Genomic DNA, 18959 nt, shown 5'->3' with positions numbered 1-18959 from the left:
ACAGACCAAATAGCTGACGAGCAGTTCGAGTCTGAACACGACTTTATCTTGTCGAAGAAAGCAACAACGTTAGTCAACCAGGCACGGACCATCACTTTAAATATCTGAAACACATCATAAAGTGACCAAAGCACGTTTCAAATTTCCCACCCATATTATCACCGCATAATCACACCTCAGTTGCATCATCGTGGGAGTCTGCCTCAGCTTGCATCGTTCGTTCCCGTAGAAGCATATGCTAAGATATTGTTATCATGCATCTCTACCTCCCCCATTCAGCCGGATCCCACTCCTCACCCGAATCATCCTCTCCCCAAATATCATCAGGCACCTCCTCATCACCCGCAACAGGTATCACACCCTCCCTGCCTGCCAGTCGGGCTATACGCCTGGCAAGTCTCTCGTATGCATATATCTGAGGATGAATCTCAGCGGGATACCAGCTGAGTGTCTCATCAGCATCTCCACGCACGCATAAGTGCGCCCTTTCAAATGATGAACTCACTAGTTCACCGCCACCACTATACCAGCATCTCCTTCTTCCTGCTCCACTCGATGCCACCAATTTGCAGGCAAGTATAATGTTTCTCCCTCGTTGAGCTCTACTCGTATTGGATGTACTCGAGAGGGAAATTCAGTCGAAGATACCCATGGTATTAGGTATGCAGGTTCATCATCCAGCACAGGTCTCAGTGTAGCTGAGGGGGAACGTCGGAGTGTAGACGGCGGATGGAATTGCTCTAATGGACAGATCAGCTTGATTGCGATCGAAAACTCTCCTGCAATGATCAGCTTAGATACTCACGGTCCAACCATAATCCCTCTATAGGCGATAGCAGAGTGAATATCTTCTTTCCTGCCAGAACATGATATATGTTCTCATACCTGCACATGAATCATCAGCTATATGATCTATCATAAGATCGATCAGAGTACATACGGATCATGATGCAGCGAAGTCGTACTTTTGCGATCACCTATCCAAAGGTTGACAGCTTCTGCTTCACTTCCTATCATACAGTATCAGCTATCCGCCAAGACTGAAATGTTCGAATGTATGATAGCTGAACACACCAGTAGCCTCTTTCATCCATCCTATATCTCTCTGTATATATTCCTGGAAAGCTGCTAATTCTGGTTCACCATCGGGACGAGGTGTAGAACGGTATATATTACCGTCTTGTGACTGTAGGTAATACGCTTCTCCTTCTTTGCCTAAATACCCCCTCGATCAGCTGACTAGACAATGCGAGCAGGTGATAGATATCGTACCTTTCGAATCCGGCCCTAAGCGAGATATGAGCGATGAGGTAGTCATCTTATCGTCGAATGCCTTTACGAATGTCGTTGTTCCATCTTCAAGTTCTCGTACTGAGTCGGCTAATCTACCACCCTTATCAGCTACGCATCGTCAGGCTTGATAAGAAAAGCTCACCCATCGTCCGTTATGGCTACTGTTACTCCTCTGTCTCCTGAGATACGTTGATATATATCAGGTTTGGTCCAATCATGCCGCTGAGCAGAGACGGTCAAAGGTGAAAAGCCTAGCTTGTCGAATCAGCAAACCAAATTTGAACAATGAATAGCATTTCCATATCCGACTCACATTTGATCACAGACGGATGGGACCTGTTGATCATTCGCAATGCTTCGAGAGCGGTTGGAGATTCATCGTAAGTCGTTACTTCGTGTGTTTGAAGATCTAAAACAAAAAGAAAAAAAAAGTCATAAGCACGACCTTCCCCCTCGACAACACTTACCTTTGTAGTCATCTAGCAGCTGCTCCAAGCCTACCTCGAGGGCTTCTATCCGCTCATCGTCGATCATCGCGGCCGTGATGGTAGCGAACACTCACACATGAATGGATCAGATAGCAGCGAGGAAAATACTCGTAGAGCAGGTTGAAAACATTTAGTGAACATGGTCCGGTTGATTGTCCCAGGCACAGACCGAGATTACCGTGATTCCCACGTGGTAATTCCCGTTCCTGAGCTTCATCACGTCGAGACAGAGCGAGTGAGGGTGAACATTTCAACCAGTTTTGATGGGTGTCTACAAACGTTCTCATCATCTTCAACTATTCAATATCACCACACTTCATAAGGTATAGTTATACTAGCCCGATCAGGGACAAAGTCGACAGGCAGGATGTCAACCGTACCTCCACCACCTGACGCCAACGGTAACCCGCTCATCGCATTGGCAGTAGCGGTCATCTACGCAATCCTCTACGTCCTTCAAGGAATTAGGAATTTGGTAGGGGTATTAACCATCGGTCTACCAAGGTCAGCTTTCTTCTTCTCATGATGTACAGAAAGGCAGCTGCTGACGGTCTATATCACTGCGCAGTGCGTTAGTCAGGATTCTGCACTACAGTCTGACAATCTCCCTGGGTTTCCCCCACTTCCTCGCTCTCTTCGCTGCCATCCTCTTAGGTTTATTCTTCCTCGTACGATACCGATACCTAACAAGATATACCAAACTCAAAGAACCTGCTCTACCTCCTCCTTCACCTCCTTCCCTCACTGCAGAGTTACTACCTCTGGACACTCCGGGGATAGGTATAAACGATAAGAGAAGCAGGTCGGGCTCATTCCATAATTACCTTGACGACTTTCTCTCGGCAATTAGGATATTTGGGTATCTCGAGAAGCCCGTTTTCCACGAACTGAGTAGACACCTGCAGACTCGACGGCTCGCTGCGGGAGATACTCTGGATATAGGTGGTGGGGATTTTTGGTGTGTCGTTGAGGGGAAAGTTCAGGTTGTGAGTTTCCAGCTATTTCTCATGTGTTCTTCTTCGGATGGACATGAAGCTGATATGATGTGGTGGATACCAGTTCGCACCTGACGCATTACCTTCTGACAAAAGTACTCCATCCTCTCCTGACCCGTACAATGCAAGCACATCATCGTTCAACGGATATCATCTGCTAAACGAGGTATCTACGGGTGGTACACTTTCATCCCTCTTCTCGATATTATCCTTGTTCACCGAGGATATCAAGCTTTCCTGGACACCTCCGAACAATGAAGAGGAAGAGGAGGCCTTAGAAGATGACAGTCCAAGTGGAGAACCCACTTTGGCTCCTCCAGGTGAACCTAGAGGTAAATCAAGGGCGAATTCGGACGTCAGTCAGCTGGACCAAGAGGTCCTTAGCAAGAGGGTCGGCAGTCCTGATAACACAATCCCCACTGCCGATAGTATCAGACCTCAGCGTCAAAGGTCGTCTTCGCTGGGTCCAACAGGCACCGTACAGATAGAAGGCGAAGTGTCAGGACAGGCCCCCTCATACTCTTTACCAGCAACGGTCTCACCTTCACCCACAGGCCAAAGATCCCAATCAAGCTCTCTTCATCCCTCTCCTCAGATGCGACCTCAACACAGCGCGTTCCCCTCAACCACCGCCTCATTAAATGACTCACCGAAACCACTTAGAAGAACCCCGAAACGCGAAGATACCGGTGCTGCCGCTCTGAAAGGGACTATAGCGAGAGCTACCGTCGATACCACCTTGGCTGTCATTCCAGCTTCTGCTTTTAGGAAGTTGACCAGGAAATTCCCGAAAGCGAGTGGAACTGTGGTCCAGGTGGTTTTGGAGAGGTTCAGTAGAGTGACTTTTATGACAGGTAAGCTATAGTCTCGAGTTTCGAGGAAGGCTTGACTGATAGCATCTACCCAGCCCACAAGTACCTGGGTCTGACTAAAGAGATACTTCGATCGGAATCTTCCCTTAATTCACTTGTATCCCATCCCCTCCCTCGATCATTCTACACCGGTGGAGGTATGCAAGCTCTTCGAAATCGTTTCCAACCTGAAGCCCAAGCAAATGATAAGAGTCAAAATAACTTTTCGTCGATCGGTTCCTCTCCTAGCGGCCGTATATCTAGCAAAGACTACTTCAACTATGTCCCATCGAGTCCCACTGTCAAAGCTCCGTCTCTACCTTCTGCAACTCCCCAACAAGTTCCTTCGACACCATCAGTCAAAGGAGGAAACCTCGCTTTGAAAGGCTTACAGACACTCAGCAAGATCGACGCCGATGTTGCGGTCGAATCACCAGTGGAGAACACCCCGGACAATGATAAGACATCCATGGAACCTCCTTCAGCAGGTGTATTTAGTCCAGACACAGCTGCCAGGCATGGCAGTGAATTTGTCAGGCGTAAATCAGCATTTAGGAAACAAGTTGCAGCTGGAGATCTAGCTATGGGACAGAGGAATGTACCTGATGAGAAAGGTGGCGCGTACTATCGACCTACAGTACATACTCCCGGACTACCACGAATGGATACTTGGATGGGAAGGTTTCCCGGCTCTTCAACAGATTTAGCACATCACAACGGAGTCGCTGTAACTCCCTCTTCGGGCGACTACGGTACCCCCCAAGATGAATCTTTCGACCTTAAGGAAGCAGTCTTGATGAGTATAGCGCGATCTATTGGACTAGCCCAACCTACCGAGAACAATATCGATTCGATAGGAAGAAACTCGTTCGCACCGTCCGTTTCGGCATTGTCTACTCCGAATTCACCAATGTTCCCTCCCAATGGCCGACCGGGTGTCAAATCACCCTTTGGAAATGTGTTGGATATGATGGCTGCTTCTACGCATGAGGGCGTTATCGGAGGGATGTTGAGAGAAGCTGCGTTGAAAGCGAAAACCGTTGATGACGAGGCTAGTAGCGTTTCTGCGAGCTTACATGATTCCCAATTCGGTACGGCTTTGGGGGATAAGAAGGTACTGAAAGATCTGGAAGGGAATGTGGAAATTTTGTTTTTCAAGAAAGGAAGTACACTGGTGAAAGAGGGTGAGAGGAGTCCGGGGATGTATTATGTTATTGACGGGTTCCTCGAAGTGAGTATATCAGCTAGCGCATCATGCGTTGTATAAGATAGCTGATTGACTCATCAACGAATAGACATCGTTACCTGTTCATCAGAGTGGGGTGGAGACTCCTCGATCGTCGCCTTCCGTCAATCCTACTAGTGCAAGTCCACCTCCTTCAACATTTACCAACGTCAAGAATCGACCATTTGGTGCCGCGTTAGGACTGGACACGAGTCACAATAATGGGTATTCGTATCCTTTCGGAAGTGCTGGGAACCAAGAGACGTTGTATACCGTCAAAGTGAGCTGATATACACTTGATGATGAATTGTAAGCTGATCATAGCTGGTTTGATTAGCCCGGTGGAATTGCTGGATACCTCTCTTCGTTGTGCAGTACCGACTCTTATGTCAATATCACGTGAGTCAGCTAATACACTATAGTCCGTTTTCTGTGTTAGCTGATCGAGAGGAGTACTATAGTGCCAAGACAGATTGTTTTGTCGGCTTCTTGCCCCACCATACGCTCGAGAAGATCATTGAGAGACGGCCTATCGTATTGCTTACGCTCGCTAAGAGGCTGTTGTCGCTGCTTTCTCCGCTGGGTAAGCTTAGTCAACCGAGGATGCATTCTGCAAAGCTGATCAGACTACTTCAGTTCTACATATCGATGCAGGGTTGGATTGGCAGCAGCTTGGAGCTGGTCAGGTGAGCTTTCTCACACCAAGCATGGTTATGTAAGCTGACTTTGTTCGCAGGTTCTCGTGAGTTGATCCATCTGCTTTCAAGTTGTGGAGTCGGCTTTCTGACCGTTGCACAGTATGAGCAAGGCGACAAAGCTACCGATTTCTACATCGTAATCAGTCAGCTGCCATCTGCCTCTCACGGCTATCCGTCTGGTCAAGCTGACATGTACACTATAGATGGCCGACTCCGATCTTTCCACGATAAAGACGGTTCAATGCAGGTCCTGCGTGAATACGGTCAGAACGATTCCATAGGCGAGCTAGATGTAATCACAGCGGTGAATCGATCCGACACCGTCAATGCGATTCGAGATTCTGAATTGGTCAGAATACCAGCTGCCTTGTTTGACGCGATCAGTATCAAGCATCCAGCAACTACTGTACAGTTCATGAGGTTGATAGCTGGACGAGTGAGGAAGGCAATGGGAGAACAAGCGAAGATCGGTCATTCGCCTTTGAACGTTCCTGCGACTGATGTCAATCTCAGTGAGTCAGCTAACTTATCCGTGTCGAAGAGAACAGAAGCTGATATGCATTGTGAATACAGAAACCGTTTGTATACTTGGCAATAATCGGAATGTCCCCGTTGCTCATTTCGCAGGAAAGTTGAAGACTTCCCTGGAGGAGCTGGGAGCATCGACATCATACCTTGATCAGGGCACTGTGATGCGTCATTTGGGTAGACACGCTTTTGCGAGAATAGGGTAAGCTAGTAAAACCTCACTCAGTGACAAGTCGAAGCTGACTTGATGATTTTTTAGGAAACTTAAAGTAGCTGGTTGGCTTGCTGATCAAGAGGTGAGCTATTCGATCCTCAGGGTAACGATGGAAGCTGATTTGAGGAACCAGCAACACTATCGATCAGTACTATACGTCGCTGATTCTCCGCCTGCGAGCCAGTGGACATTGACTTGTATACGGCAGGTAAGTGGTGCTGCTTTCCTAATGTCAATTTAGTGCAGCTAATAGGTCGTGAACAGGCCGATCTGGTGTTGGTGTTGGCTATGGGAGATGACCCATCGCTGGGGGAATATGGTAAGCTGTCCAAAAACGATGAACATCAGGTAGCTTATGCGCTCGTCCGTAGAGAAACTGCTTTTAGCTACTAAAACTACTGCAAGAAAAGAGCTCATCCTGCTTCACGACGAAAAAGCTGTTGCACCTGGATCAACGCGACCCTGGCTCGTTGTGGGTCATCTTCTATCGCTGATCTGACAGTAACCCGCTGATACAGGATATAGAATCGACCATGGGTTCATGCCCACCATCACGTCGAGCTCCCTGGCGTAGTCACTCCTCACAAAGTCACTCCGACAGTACACGACGCAGCAGCCATAGCAGCCTTCAAGCATCTCCGAGAAAGGGTCGAAACGCGAATCCGAAAGTACAGAGGTCTAAGACCGTTCGCCAGACCACGCAGACCATCACACATGAATGACTTTGCGAGGATCGCCCGTAGGTTGTGCGGTAAACAAATCGGTTTAGTGCTGGGTGGAGGGGGTGCGAGGGGTATATCGCACATAGGGATGTTACAGGCTCTTGAAGAATTCGGGATCCCCATCGATGCTATTGGCGGGTGCAGTATCGGTAGTTTCGTGGGTGGTTTGTATGCCAAAGAGACAGATTTGCTGGAGACGACCGGTCGGACGAAGCAGTTTGCAGGGAGGATGGGCTCGATGTTGAGGATTCTGAGCGATGTCACGTATCCTTTTGTGGCTTATACCACTGGGCATGAATTTAGTGAGTAGCCTTTTCCTATTGAGGAAGGATGTAAGCTGATGCGTGATTTGTTGGGTAGATCGAGGAATATGTGAGTGTTCAGTTACTAATTTCACTCCAAGAATAGGCCGTATTAGCTGACGACTGGGATAGACAAAGCATTTTATAATACCCATATTGAAGGTGAGCTTATTCATAAGTGAATGGGAAATTTCAAGCTGACATGTGATACTTAGATATGTGGATACCCTTTTTCGCCAATTCGACTAATATTACTCATTCGAGGATGGAAATTCACAGGACAGGATATGCATGGTATGTTAACTTGTTGAACGAGTATCGGACTTTCAGCTGACTTATGAGATTATTAGGCGATACGTGAGAGCCTCGATGACTTTGGCAGGTCTTTTACCTCCTTTATCTGACAACGGGAACTGTACGTCATCATTTGAATATACTTTCTCTCCGTCATCGCTCCCTCCTGACGTCCCACTGCATGCTTCATTTGTTGTTACTCATGCTGATGTTCCACCACCCAGTACTGGTCGACGGAGGATACATGGACAACACCCCCATCGAACCATTACGTCAAAATGGGATCCGAGATGTTATAGTAGTAGATGTGGGAAGTATAGACGATACCAGTCCGAGAAATTATGGAGACTCCGTGTCGGGTTGGTGGATATTCATCAACAGGTGGGTGAAATCGTCAGCTCTCCGCAAATGGTCAACCGTAATGCAGATTAAGCTGATGAATACGGTGTAATAGGTTTAATCCGTTCTACGAGAGAAAGGTTCTGTCCATGACTGAGGTTTCTTCGAGATTGACATAGTGAGTGGTGGTTTCGCTCAGCTAGGAAATTCTTGTCATACGCGACGAAGACATCAGCTGAGAATTTGCAATGCGTAGCGTGTCGAGCGTGAAAACTTTGGAAGACGTCAAGAACGCTCCGGGGTGTTTGTACGTTGCTATGCCAGTGCAGGTAAGTACCTCCCAAAGTTTCACTATCCACGCGTGCCAGATGAGCTTGGTAATCACAGAGGACTGATCTTGACCATGTCTTTTCCCCAACCTAGCAATTCGACACTTTAGGCGGATTCAAGCGATTCTCCGAAGTCCTCCACATAGGCTTACAAGCTGGTCGAGAGGTTCTGAAGAAATGGAAAGATGAAGGAAAATTACCTACTGGGTTGGTTGACGCTTCGAAGGGATCTAAGGTCATTCAAAGGGGTAATCGATTGAGGTGAGTCAAGCCTACCGCCAACGACACCAAGTCAAAAGAGTGAGTGCTGATAGGTTTGTTACCATAGACGTATGTCTATATAGATAAGAAAAGCACATCATATTGCATGTACAACAATAGTATGAAATATAAATATCCATAGTATAACGAACAGATGAATCCAATTGATAAAACGTAAACGTTGTAAACGTTAAAAGCATATACAAGAAACGACTTTCATCGTAAGCAACAAGCAAATGCCTTCATGAGCGACTAGCGACTAAGCACCCCTCACACCTATCCCCATACCCACCCCACCACTCAAATTCGGAGATATACTCATCCCCTCCAGACTACTCGACAATCCATCATCTCTCGATCTCCCACCATTAAACAATTTATGCTTCCTATGTTCCCCATAACTCCCAATATCGATCCGGCGAGGTAAGGTCGGATGGGTCTTCATGTGATCTTCCAAACTTGAATCGTCACTCTCCGCATCACTCTCTTCTTCATCTTCCTCCGAATCATCAGAGTCCGAGTCGTTATTGCCCGAATCGATGGCTACCTCCGACCAAGTCCTGTATAACCTCTCTACAAATCTCTTCGACTTGGGCAAATCATAAGGATCAAAGGGGAAGTACGAATCTAAACCTAAATCAATGTTCATCTGCCTAGCCTGACGAGGTAGTGTCTGAGATCCGATAGAGGAGTTCGTTCGGGTCGGTGCAGTATGGCTGGTATTATTCCCGTTGGAGAGGTTCTGGGAGGACGAGGAGCGAGGAGGATGGGATGATTGTTGGTTGGCTTCAATGATTGAGAAGCAGTATAGGAAATTCGTGTGGTGAGCTACTTTGGCGAATGTAGATACGATTGTTGAGTTGCATCCCTACATCATTATTATTCCTGATCAGCTACGACCTCAACGACTCGAGAAAGAAGTGGCGTGGATTCAGCTGTGACTCAAACTCACGAGTAAAGGGTTCAATTCGCTCGTGATAGCTCTTTGTAAAATATCCAGATCGCTTATCCACTTATTATCGCCATCTCCATCTATAGATTCTTCACCTTCTAGTTCCAGATCTCCCACGATGTTATCGTTATCGTTCGAAGCAGATGACGTGAATGCTCTCCACCTGAAACAGAAAATCAACATCACAGCCTGACAGACTGCGTAGAACAATGGTAGTTCATCTATACCCTCTTTCTTGTTTATGCGAGACTGATGTAACTTCCCATCTATGTATGCTAAGAGATACGTCAGGACCGTACGAGCTTGGTCATCCGTTACGAATCTTGCTCTACAGACTATGGAGCCGATATACACCGTAGCTGCTATTCGTTGATTCATCGATACGGGCTGAGAAGTATGAGGTGCGGTAGTGATTTGGGCGTATAATGCTTGAGAGACGAGTAAACCGAGGAATAGGTCGGTATGTGATGGTGAGAACGAGGCGGTATGGAAGAGAAGGAACGGAATATGCTGAGTGGCGGAAGTGGGAAGTATCTGTCGTGAAAAGAGGTTGAGGAGCGTTTGGAAGTATGACAACGATTGAGCGGGGGTGGGCGGCGGTCTCTTGACGAGTAAGGAGGCAATAGTCGAAGAGCTGGGTAAAGGGTATTCGGAAGTGGGCGTGGATGCTCCAGAACTGGCAGCAATATTCTGAGCTGCCATTTCCGCAGCAGGCAGATGACTTGCTTTGGCACCCATGTATTCTTCTAGATGTTCGAAGAAGTGAACTAGCATTCCGTCCAATTTCTCCCTCATGGCTTTCACATTTGCCCTTTTCTTTGCTTTTGCTTCCGCGATCTTAGCTGCATTACTAGAATCTTCATCATCCGAATCACCATCGTCTTCGGAAGACAGCTCGTCAGGGTCTGGATCACCATCAGAGCCGTCATCATCTACACCGATATCGGGTGAAGGGGATGTCGTACGTGGTCGAGGGAGCTGTTGGGATATAAGAAGATCGAGAGGATCGAGGGAGGGAGTGGGCGATAAGCGGGGGAAACTGGATGCTGGGAACTCATCATCATCATCCGATTCAGCGTCTGAATCTTCCTCGTCATCTTCTTCGATACTATTCTGAATTTCGACCTATATGACAACTCCCATCAGCTAGATCCATAACGATTCTGTATAACGACTCACATCAATCCGCAACATCCTATCTACTATCTCACCCCACATCCTCCCACCAAGTTCTGGGCAGTACCCAATTAATTCACAGCAATTCCGTATCCAGGTTGTCTGAGATACTTCTGGTTCTCGCTTATGTGGGAAGTTCCGGATGAGTAAAGGTTGAAGAACATTAGGTAAGGTCGGTACGAGGGAAATGAGGTGTGAAAGCAGTAAATGATGCCGAGCATGGAAGATTCTCCTGGAGATCGGTGTTGTGGTAGGCGAGGTGAAAGGTATCTCTGCATAGATGCCAGTCAGCGACGAGATCGCATGAAAGCAGCAATCCGCACTCACGCCAAGTGAGCCCCTTTACCCCCATTCCCACGACTTCTTTCGCCCAACCTGGCTGAGCACTGACCAGTACAGCTGCCCATCCTACAAATGTCTTGACAAACTTCTCATCCCCCGTTGCCCAAGGTAGATTGATAATTGCCGTGACAAGTGGTGAGTGGATATCGGGAGACAGAAGTGAGACATGAGCGGATATAGCTCGAAGTAAGGGTAGAAGAGGGGGCAGAGCGGGTACGGGTATGGTAGGTGACGGTAAGAAGTGTGCGAGAAGATCATTGTAATGCGCTAGATTTCCTTGTTTTGACTCTTGCAATGCTTTGGGTACGAATACGGATATCAAACCTCTTTGGAACGCTTCTCGATCTTTGGAGCTGTTGGACCTCGCATCACCGGTACTTTTCGTCCTTCTCGATGGAGTACGGTTTTTAGCGTCCCCATCAGACTCTCGCGGTCGCTTCCTACCTGCTAGAGAGGATGATCGGGATGGACCAGCCGAGTTGGATGGATCATTTGAGATCATGAAGTTTGATGGTATTGCCATGTTGTTGTTGATTGATCGATGTTTCAAAGGAGGAGTGGAAGTGGAAGAAGAGGGAGGAGGTTGTCGATGGTTCTTGGTCATATGCAATGAGGATGAGAATGAGAATGAAGAGAGGGGCATTCCGCGGGTGTGATCTTGGTTTGATATGCTGTATGGGATGATGATAGCCCCTCTCTGGATTATAACATGGGTGTGATTTTGACAGGCTACCCTCTATGATAGAGGTTTTAGGTGTATCGCGTGAGCTGAGACGATGACCTAGGATTGAAAATTGAAAAATAAAAAAGTGAACGAGGACTTGGACCGGTTGAATAATAGGTTCAACTGACGCCACCCGAATTCGGCAACTTCCACTTGGCAAATGTATGAAATGCCACGTCATGTTAAATGACAATGATACGGTGATATCCGATGATATAACCTCTGTCACCCTCCACTTTGCAGATCCATGCGCGTGAGGTGAGGATATAAGGAAGATAAAAAGAAGACATACATTGTTCGATTGTCCTTCTTCTTTCCTTCTCTCGCACAGTCAATTCCATCATCACCTTCCTACTCTTGGACTCATCGAGAGACTATCACCACTTCTTGCTCGTATACTGATCTTGGCCTCATACTTCTTGACCCCTTCCTACTGATATAATATATTGACAATGCCTCGATCCACCCAGAAATACGATAACAGCCTAGACACATTCGTGCTTCCTTCTCTACCTCAGCTCGACCTTCCTCCAATTCCTCCTATTACTGATTCCAAGCTCAAAGATATGGTATTTACCCATGCAAGTCTCTCGAATCTACCTCGAAGCCATCGTACTTCCGTCTTCCTGATAAAGGAAGACAGGGTATTGGATTATGAAAAGCTTGGTAAGCTTTCAATCTGTCGTCGTGGCAAAGATACTGCTGAGACCTGTTACGAACGTACAGAACATATCGGAGATGCTTTGCTAGAAGCCATAGCGGTCACTCTCCTCCATGAGCTTTTCCCCAACTTCCGACAAGGCAGTGCATCTGTAAGTGAAAATCATTCCCCAATACTGATCAACGCTTACGTGGGTCATGTGGCGTTCGGCGTAGATCATGCGACATAGACTTGTCAGCAACGTCACCTTGGCTCAGGTCTCCTGTCAATATGGGCTTCCGCAACTCCTCAAGTCGGAACCATCTCTGAGATACACTCTGAAGAAGAACGAGAAGGTCCAAGCGTCCATATTCGAAGCGTATATCTCTGCTGTCTATTACTCATATCTCGGTCAAGAGGATCAAAATACCCCTACCCCTCCTTCAAGCCAATCTATCAGTCCCACAGGAGAGTTGAGTGGAGATGAAAGCACCTCTCCTTCTCCGGACAAGGCCACGGAAGAAGCTCCTTCAGCTACCGAAACCGACGAGAAGAGTGAAGGAAGCGATCAAGAATACTTCGATGCTGAATCGACCACTAACATTAGTTCTGATTCAGATGAAGAAGACGAGTCTACTGATTACTACGACGGTATCGAGATCATCTTCAAAGAATTATCAACAGACGAAGACACCGATAATTCTCAGGAAAGTCCCATTCCTTCGGCAAACTCCTCAAATTCACCTCCCTCTTCCGAAGATGCTGACTCTCCTACTGACACCCATTCCTCTCAAACCGTCAAGCCCCGCAAGACCCGAGGTGACGCGTATGACTACCTCTTTCAATGGCTACGACAGATCTTAGAACCCATCGCTCATTTTGCGGTCGAACACCTCGAGGTCGAAGAGAAACGAATCCAGAAGAAATATAGACGTGTGCCCGAGACGGTATTTGTCATTCCTGAAAGTTGGAAAGAGGAGGATGAGAAGGCGCGAGGAGGTAAGATGACACTCCACAGTCACTATAATGAGGGTAATTTCCCCAGGTATACGGGAGTTCAATTACCCGGTGGTCCCAATAACTCCCCGTGGAGAGTGGTCTGCGAAGCGATAGATGAAGATGGGAAAGTGTGGTAAGTCGTTTTCACATGGGATGCAATTGAGCTTACTGATCCTGTGGATCGATATTGGATAGGACCGCCGAAGCTACCAGGATCAATAAGCAGGCTGCGGGGAATGTGGCGGCGTGGAAGGTGTGCGTGGCGATGGGGCTTATTAAGGAGGATGAGTGAGGTGTTGTGAAGATAGGGGTTGAAGCTGCAGTCGTAAGGGAACTAGGAGGAGAGAGTATTGTGTAGAATCTATTTTCCTGTAGTGATACCTCATGTACATAAGCAAGTGACACCTCGCCCATGTTCATGTTATTTTACATCGGATGGAAGGTCAAAGACTACAATATATCAATCGCAATCACTCAACTAGTATGCCTCGTCCCATTGAGGACACGCGGTCTGTGTGCTGTGCGCTGTGTGCACACATCCAAACATATTCTGTATTGACATTCGCTATAAAGTATCTCAAGTTCCTGCGTATTCTTCTTCCCTCTTCTTTCTTTCGTCTTTCTTCACATCATTATCGTAAACATCCAACTCTTGGCTTCAAAGTGATCCCCCATACATTCTTACTCTCGCCAGTATCCAAAACTCAAAATGTCAAGCCCCCAACAACACAGATGGGACGTCGATCAAATAGTAGCCTACCGTCTACCGCCTTATCCACCCTTTGACCTCCCACCTCTTCCACGGATATCTGACCCAGCTCTCGAGGAAATCATAGACTCAAACGTCAGTACGGAGCTACGCTCCCTCAGGTTAGATAAAGACCTGTTCGTAATGGATGGTCCGGATCAGAAGAGCTTTGAGGAATTACATACTGTTGGATTCGCCCTAATTGGTACGTCCTCTCTTCCCCCTCACACCCCTTCACTCTTTTTTGCCGTGATTGGGGTGAGGTAGCTTATCGTTATTGTGCGCAGAGGCGATAGCTACCACCTGGGCTCATGATAGATACCGCCATTTCCGCCAAGGCGAGGCGAATGTGAGTTATATCTCCCCTCAATATTGGATTGGAGCAATGCGGGGTAATGATATGTATCATTTTTTTCTCTTGGGTGGGGACGTAGCTCGTACGAAGTCATATGATTCGTAAATCATCTTTATCCCAACTTACCGTCCGATATAACCTTCATACCAGGATCAACTTCGATCCGAACGTGTCTGTATGGAGTGAAGTGGATATCGGACGCATCCAGGCGGAAGTGTTCGAAGCGTACATTGGGGCATTGTATTACTCCTTACTTGGAACAATTCATACTGCCACAAACAATGGAGAGAAGTCAAAAGAAGTAGAAGATGGGCACGAAGATACCTCCCTTTCTTCCACGGAAGAACACTTCATTGTGCCCACGACACTGGAAATGGACCGGGTCAATGACACGAGGTCAGGCATTGGATCGCCTACACTCCTTCCTCTCCGCATTGCTTGGGCCTATGGCACAGTTCATCAACTATGAGCTCCAAAGAGAGAAAAAGAGAATATCCATATCGCACATCCGACCAATCAAAGAAGAACTCAAGCGGTTCCCCATCCCTGATAGTTGGGAGAGGGCAGACGAACTTGCGAAAGGTTCTAAAACGTTATTGGACATTACGTCAGTAAGGGAAGGGCTGGTGTATACCTATGTGCAGGTGGGGTCTTGGGTCAACACGCCGTGGAAGGTTGGATGTAAGGTTGTTGATGTGGATGGGAGGGAATGGTCAGTACTGATTTGAGTTCCTGGGTTTTGATCACCTGGTTGTTGCAGTAATCGTACTGTGTCAGGGATGTGGGCTGATGAGGTGGTTTGTATACTCTATAGGACCGCAGAAGCTACACGAATGACGAAGAAAAAAGCTGAGAATATGGCTGCTTGGAGGATCTGTGTGGAGATGGGGTTGATAGCTGAGGACGACTAAAGGATTCGAATTTCTTGAGGATAAGAGAAACGCGATTGGCTAGATCACCATTGATATTTGGAGATACCTCTAATCCGTATTTCAGTATGGAATGTAAATGCGGCAGTAGCTCCCTTGTGCAGATTGAGGAGAACCCATTAGATACTTTGAGTTCGAGATCGCTACCAATCAGACAGCTTTGGATGATCGCGATCTCGCTCTTTCTGATATCGTGAGTTGATATCTGGGCAGTACCGGGTCAGCCGAGAGACAGCTACCATCATTAATCAGAACAAGCACACGATACAACACTTCCTGTGACCGATACTGTACTATGATACTTGCAATATTCGCGCAACATGGCCTGTGCGTCACGCGCGAGGCAGAGGAAGAATTGGTCGATGGATTCAATGGCTGTGATTCGGTATTAGCATCTATAATTTTGTCCTTCTTTATCTTTTATCTTTTCATTCTTCACTCGCCTTCAAATCCTGTTTTTCCATCCAAATTATTCTTTTTCCTCTTGTGAGTATCTTGTACCTTCAATTTGAGACATAAACTCTCTGGAGATATTCTCTGCCTGAAAAGCAGATAAAGTATACCTTCCTTTCCTTTCCCTTCCCGCTTCTCCCTTCTTCCTCCCGCTTTTTCCTTGCTCGACCACTTCTCCTTTCTTCTGTCACTCCTTCCTTGTATCTTCCCCAATATCCTACAAGTATGCGCTACAATACCGAAGACCACAACAACCCCCTCTTCTCATTCATCCTCCCTCCTCTTACTCCCCTCAATGAGCCTCTACCCCCTCTTCCACGCATAATCGATCCAGACCTATACCAACAAGTCATCTCCCACGTATCCCTCCAATGCCTCACTCGGCGGAGCGTCATGGCGCTGGCGAAACCGGAGGAAGAGTACGAGAAGGCGGTGGATTATGAGAAGCTTGAGCATCTCGGTGATGCTATTTTGGAGAATGTGGCGACCGGGTTGATTCAGGAGATGTTTCCTTGGTTGAGGCAGGGGGGAGCTGCTGTGAGTTTGTTTTGATTTGGCTTTGCTTTGGCTCCATTTCTGGGAAGGTGAGATTGTGAGAGGGGATTGGGATTTGGATTGCTATTTTTTGGGACGATTGTGCTTCTTGAGAAGTGTGCTTCCTTTGGCCTGTTGAACTTCATCTTTCGGTTGATTCAGCCAGGACCTTACCCAGAATCATACCTTCATATTACATCATAAATTTCTCAATCAATACCTCCTCATCTCGTATACTTATACACCTCAAATCGAATAGCATACTGACTTGTACGTGATGAACGTACCAGATAATCCGAGATTACCTAGTATCCAACTCGACCCTCGCCCAACTCTCAGTATTCTACATCCTCCCCCTCCTCATCAAGGCGGACGCCTCATCGATCATACATGTCAGATCGTCCGAAAAGATCCAGGCGTCAGTGCTCGAAGCGTGGATTGCGGGGGCTTGGTATAGTTTTCTGCGGTTTGGTGAAGGGGGTGGGATCGTCATTGATGAGGAAGGGGAGGTTAGTATATGTCAGACTGAAACTGCTTTAGGAGAGGTCAAATATGTAGGCAATGTCGATCAGGGTGAAGATGAACTCATCAAGGCTTCTGAAGAGGCTGAGGGTCAAGGCGAAGAAGGTGAAGATGAGGAAAGTATGCCTAAAGGACTTCAGCCTGTTTTGGAACCTGTCAAATGTCTCAAGCTTGATGATAGCTCGAAAGTCGAAGATGGAACGAAGAAGGTATCTCATACGGCTGATTTGGCAGATCTGATCAGTATGATGATGTCCGCTTCGACCACTACCTCGGTGATCACCACGACCACCACCTCGAGTACTCAGATCACCGTCACTCCCGGTCGCAGCGCAAAACACCCTGACTCACAAGGTACCGATAGTGGATCGAATGCAACGACAGAAGATCCAAACTCACGGCCAGCCCCACTTCTGACGATGGAACCGTCACAAAACCCCTCATCTATCCAAACCAGACCTCCCTCAGGACCTCGGACCAAAGGCCAGGCATTCGACTATGTCGAATCATGGCTCTCACCTCTCCTCAAACCGTATTGTCAATGGATATACTCAATACTCCTAGAAGAACAAAACAAGATCTTATCGTCCTTACCACCAGACGTACCGAAGTTGGTTATACCGGAACATTGGAAAGATGAGGACCGCAAATCTATGGGAATGCCCCAAGCGCTATCGCAGCATCCATGGATCAAGAGTGTGGGGAGTAAACCTGTGTATGAGAAGGAGCCGAAGACAGGTCAGAGGTGGAGGGTTGTTTGTAGAGTTGTCGATCTGGATGGGAAGGAGTGGTAAGTCTCCGATCAGAGATGGGTAGTGTAGTGCTAACTTGAAGGGTGAGTAGGGTGGGCGAAGCGATTAGACCGAATGTACAGGCTGCTAAGAATGTTGCGGCTTGGATGGTGTATAGGCAGTTGGGTCAGTAATTAGGAGTCGGACAAGGGAGACGAGGGGAGATTTTGTACAGTGATAGCATTGTATTCCTTGGGGTTCATATTGTAGGGAGACTATCGATGAGATACCTTGGTGTTTTACATTATTGCAGAGCGATCACAGGTGTGTTATGTTCAGTGTCTCCTCCCCACTACTCCTGCTGTTCGATCTCCTCGATAGTCTTCCTCCACCTTTCCGCTCTAGCACTTCTACCCAGCCCCTCTTCGACAGATATCATCCCTTTCAGAGCATCTATTCTAAGCAGCTTGACGTCCTCTACCCAATGCTTGTCAGGTTCACGCGTCAAGGCGTCGATATTGATCCCACCATCCGACCGACTTGTACTCTTCTCGATACGCTTGATGATACCTTTACAGTTCCTATCTACAACCCCAAATTCCATCTCAGCCTTTATATGATCAGGTACTTTCTGTTGGAGATATGATCGTCCTAAGGCGATTCTGATCTTGTCAATTTCGAACATCGCTTTATCTCTCTTATCATCTCGTTTCGATTTTTCGTCAGGGATCTCACTAGCACCTTGAGGGGTAGGTGGCTTGATCAGTGGCGGTAAGGAAGAAGTGAGTAGATGTACTTTCGCTTCTAGGAGTTGGATGCGCTGTTCGGTAGGTATGGGCGAGGGGGAAGAGAGGATTGAGTTGATGGTATTGAGGTTCAGGAATGGTGAAGAGAGGATTGGAGGGGACATCCCGGAGTGGCTTTGTGATATGAGGAGGTGCAACGAGGTGGGAGAATGATGGTTGCTGTGATTGTGTTGGATGTCGTTTTGGTTATTGGATCAAGTCATAACGGTGAAATACTGCCCGAGGTGAATGAGATTGCTTTGGACACTGTTGTTCTCAAAGTTATCGAAGCTTCACACGTGGTATAACAGCCTAACCCCGCATTGGTGAATAGGTGTATTTGCGGGGTAAGGTGTCGGATGTCGGGTAGGGATGAATGGGTCAATGCACGAACCCTCTCTATGTGATTCCTTTTACTACCATTGTGAATGCTACACTATATGTATGCTCAAGCCATCATGATAGAGCATTGATCGTCCATATACCCATTGCAATATCACACCTCACATATATCCATTCCATTGCTTTGT

General features: G+C 47.2%; 7 protein-coding genes across 7 annotated transcripts; 4 read left to right on the top strand and 3 right to left on the bottom strand.

Moving 5' to 3' along the window:
- Window positions 1-262: 262 nt before the first annotated feature.
- I302_106872 (uncharacterized protein) lies at window positions 263-1827 on the bottom strand (the record flags this gene model as incomplete). Its single annotated transcript, XM_065870348.1, has 9 exons — window positions 263-443; window positions 506-740; window positions 806-885; window positions 941-1010; window positions 1075-1215; window positions 1273-1385; window positions 1436-1544; window positions 1607-1702; window positions 1761-1827. 9 exons carry the CDS (start codon window positions 1825-1827, stop codon window positions 263-265), a joined length of 1092 nt encoding a protein of 363 aa, XP_065726420.1.
- Window positions 1828-2148: 321 nt separating this feature from the next.
- On the top strand, window positions 2149-8543 carry I302_106871 (lysophospholipase NTE1; the record flags this gene model as incomplete). The annotated part of the gene is made up of 25 exons (XM_065870347.1): window positions 2149-2285; window positions 2350-2767; window positions 2841-3630; window positions 3684-4858; window positions 4923-5132; window positions 5190-5251; window positions 5314-5435; window positions 5489-5538; window positions 5589-5594; window positions 5651-5693; window positions 5754-6062; window positions 6124-6280; window positions 6338-6374; window positions 6426-6500; window positions 6557-6611; window positions 6664-6764; window positions 6818-7316; window positions 7375-7386; window positions 7449-7478; window positions 7532-7610; window positions 7667-7731; window positions 7835-7991; window positions 8065-8127; window positions 8206-8278; window positions 8373-8543. The coding sequence occupies 25 exons, from the start codon at window positions 2149-2151 to the stop codon at window positions 8541-8543; spliced, it is 4896 nt and encodes a 1631-aa protein (XP_065726419.1).
- Window positions 8544-8798: 255 nt separating this feature from the next.
- I302_106870 (uncharacterized protein) lies at window positions 8799-11652 on the bottom strand (the record flags this gene model as incomplete). Its single annotated transcript, XM_019192477.1, has 4 exons — window positions 8799-9407; window positions 9492-10616; window positions 10671-10939; window positions 10995-11652. 4 exons carry the CDS (start codon window positions 11650-11652, stop codon window positions 8799-8801), a joined length of 2661 nt encoding a protein of 886 aa, XP_019045474.1.
- Window positions 11653-12185: 533 nt separating this feature from the next.
- I302_106869 (uncharacterized protein) lies at window positions 12186-13664 on the top strand (the record flags this gene model as incomplete). Its single annotated transcript, XM_019192478.1, has 4 exons — window positions 12186-12399; window positions 12460-12545; window positions 12610-13505; window positions 13568-13664. The coding sequence occupies 4 exons, from the start codon at window positions 12186-12188 to the stop codon at window positions 13662-13664; spliced, it is 1293 nt and encodes a 430-aa protein (XP_019045475.1).
- A 417-nt stretch (window positions 13665-14081) lies between these two features.
- Window positions 14082-15386, top strand: I302_106868 (uncharacterized protein; the record flags this gene model as incomplete). The annotated part of the gene is made up of 5 exons (XM_019192479.1): window positions 14082-14325; window positions 14408-14469; window positions 14555-14857; window positions 14931-15187; window positions 15290-15386. The coding sequence occupies 5 exons, from the start codon at window positions 14082-14084 to the stop codon at window positions 15384-15386; spliced, it is 963 nt and encodes a 320-aa protein (XP_019045476.1).
- Window positions 15387-16082: 696 nt separating this feature from the next.
- Window positions 16083-17838, top strand: I302_106867 (uncharacterized protein; the record flags this gene model as incomplete). The annotated part of the gene is made up of 3 exons (XM_019192480.1): window positions 16083-16394; window positions 16682-17703; window positions 17757-17838. The coding sequence occupies 3 exons, from the start codon at window positions 16083-16085 to the stop codon at window positions 17836-17838; spliced, it is 1416 nt and encodes a 471-aa protein (XP_019045477.1).
- A 158-nt stretch (window positions 17839-17996) lies between these two features.
- I302_106866 (uncharacterized protein) lies at window positions 17997-18554 on the bottom strand (the record flags this gene model as incomplete). Its single annotated transcript, XM_019192481.1, has 1 exon — window positions 17997-18554. The coding sequence occupies one exon, from the start codon at window positions 18552-18554 to the stop codon at window positions 17997-17999; it is 558 nt and encodes a 185-aa protein (XP_019045478.1).
- Between the last annotated feature and the right edge of the window lie 405 nt (window positions 18555-18959).

Source organism: Kwoniella bestiolae, chromosome 5, assembly GCF_000512585.2.
Source record: "Kwoniella bestiolae CBS 10118 chromosome 5, complete sequence".
NCBI lineage: Eukaryota > Fungi > Basidiomycota > Tremellomycetes > Tremellales > Cryptococcaceae > Kwoniella > Kwoniella bestiolae.
The sequence above is the reverse complement of the archived record's forward strand: the minus strand, read 5'-3'. Positions and strand labels throughout refer to the sequence as shown.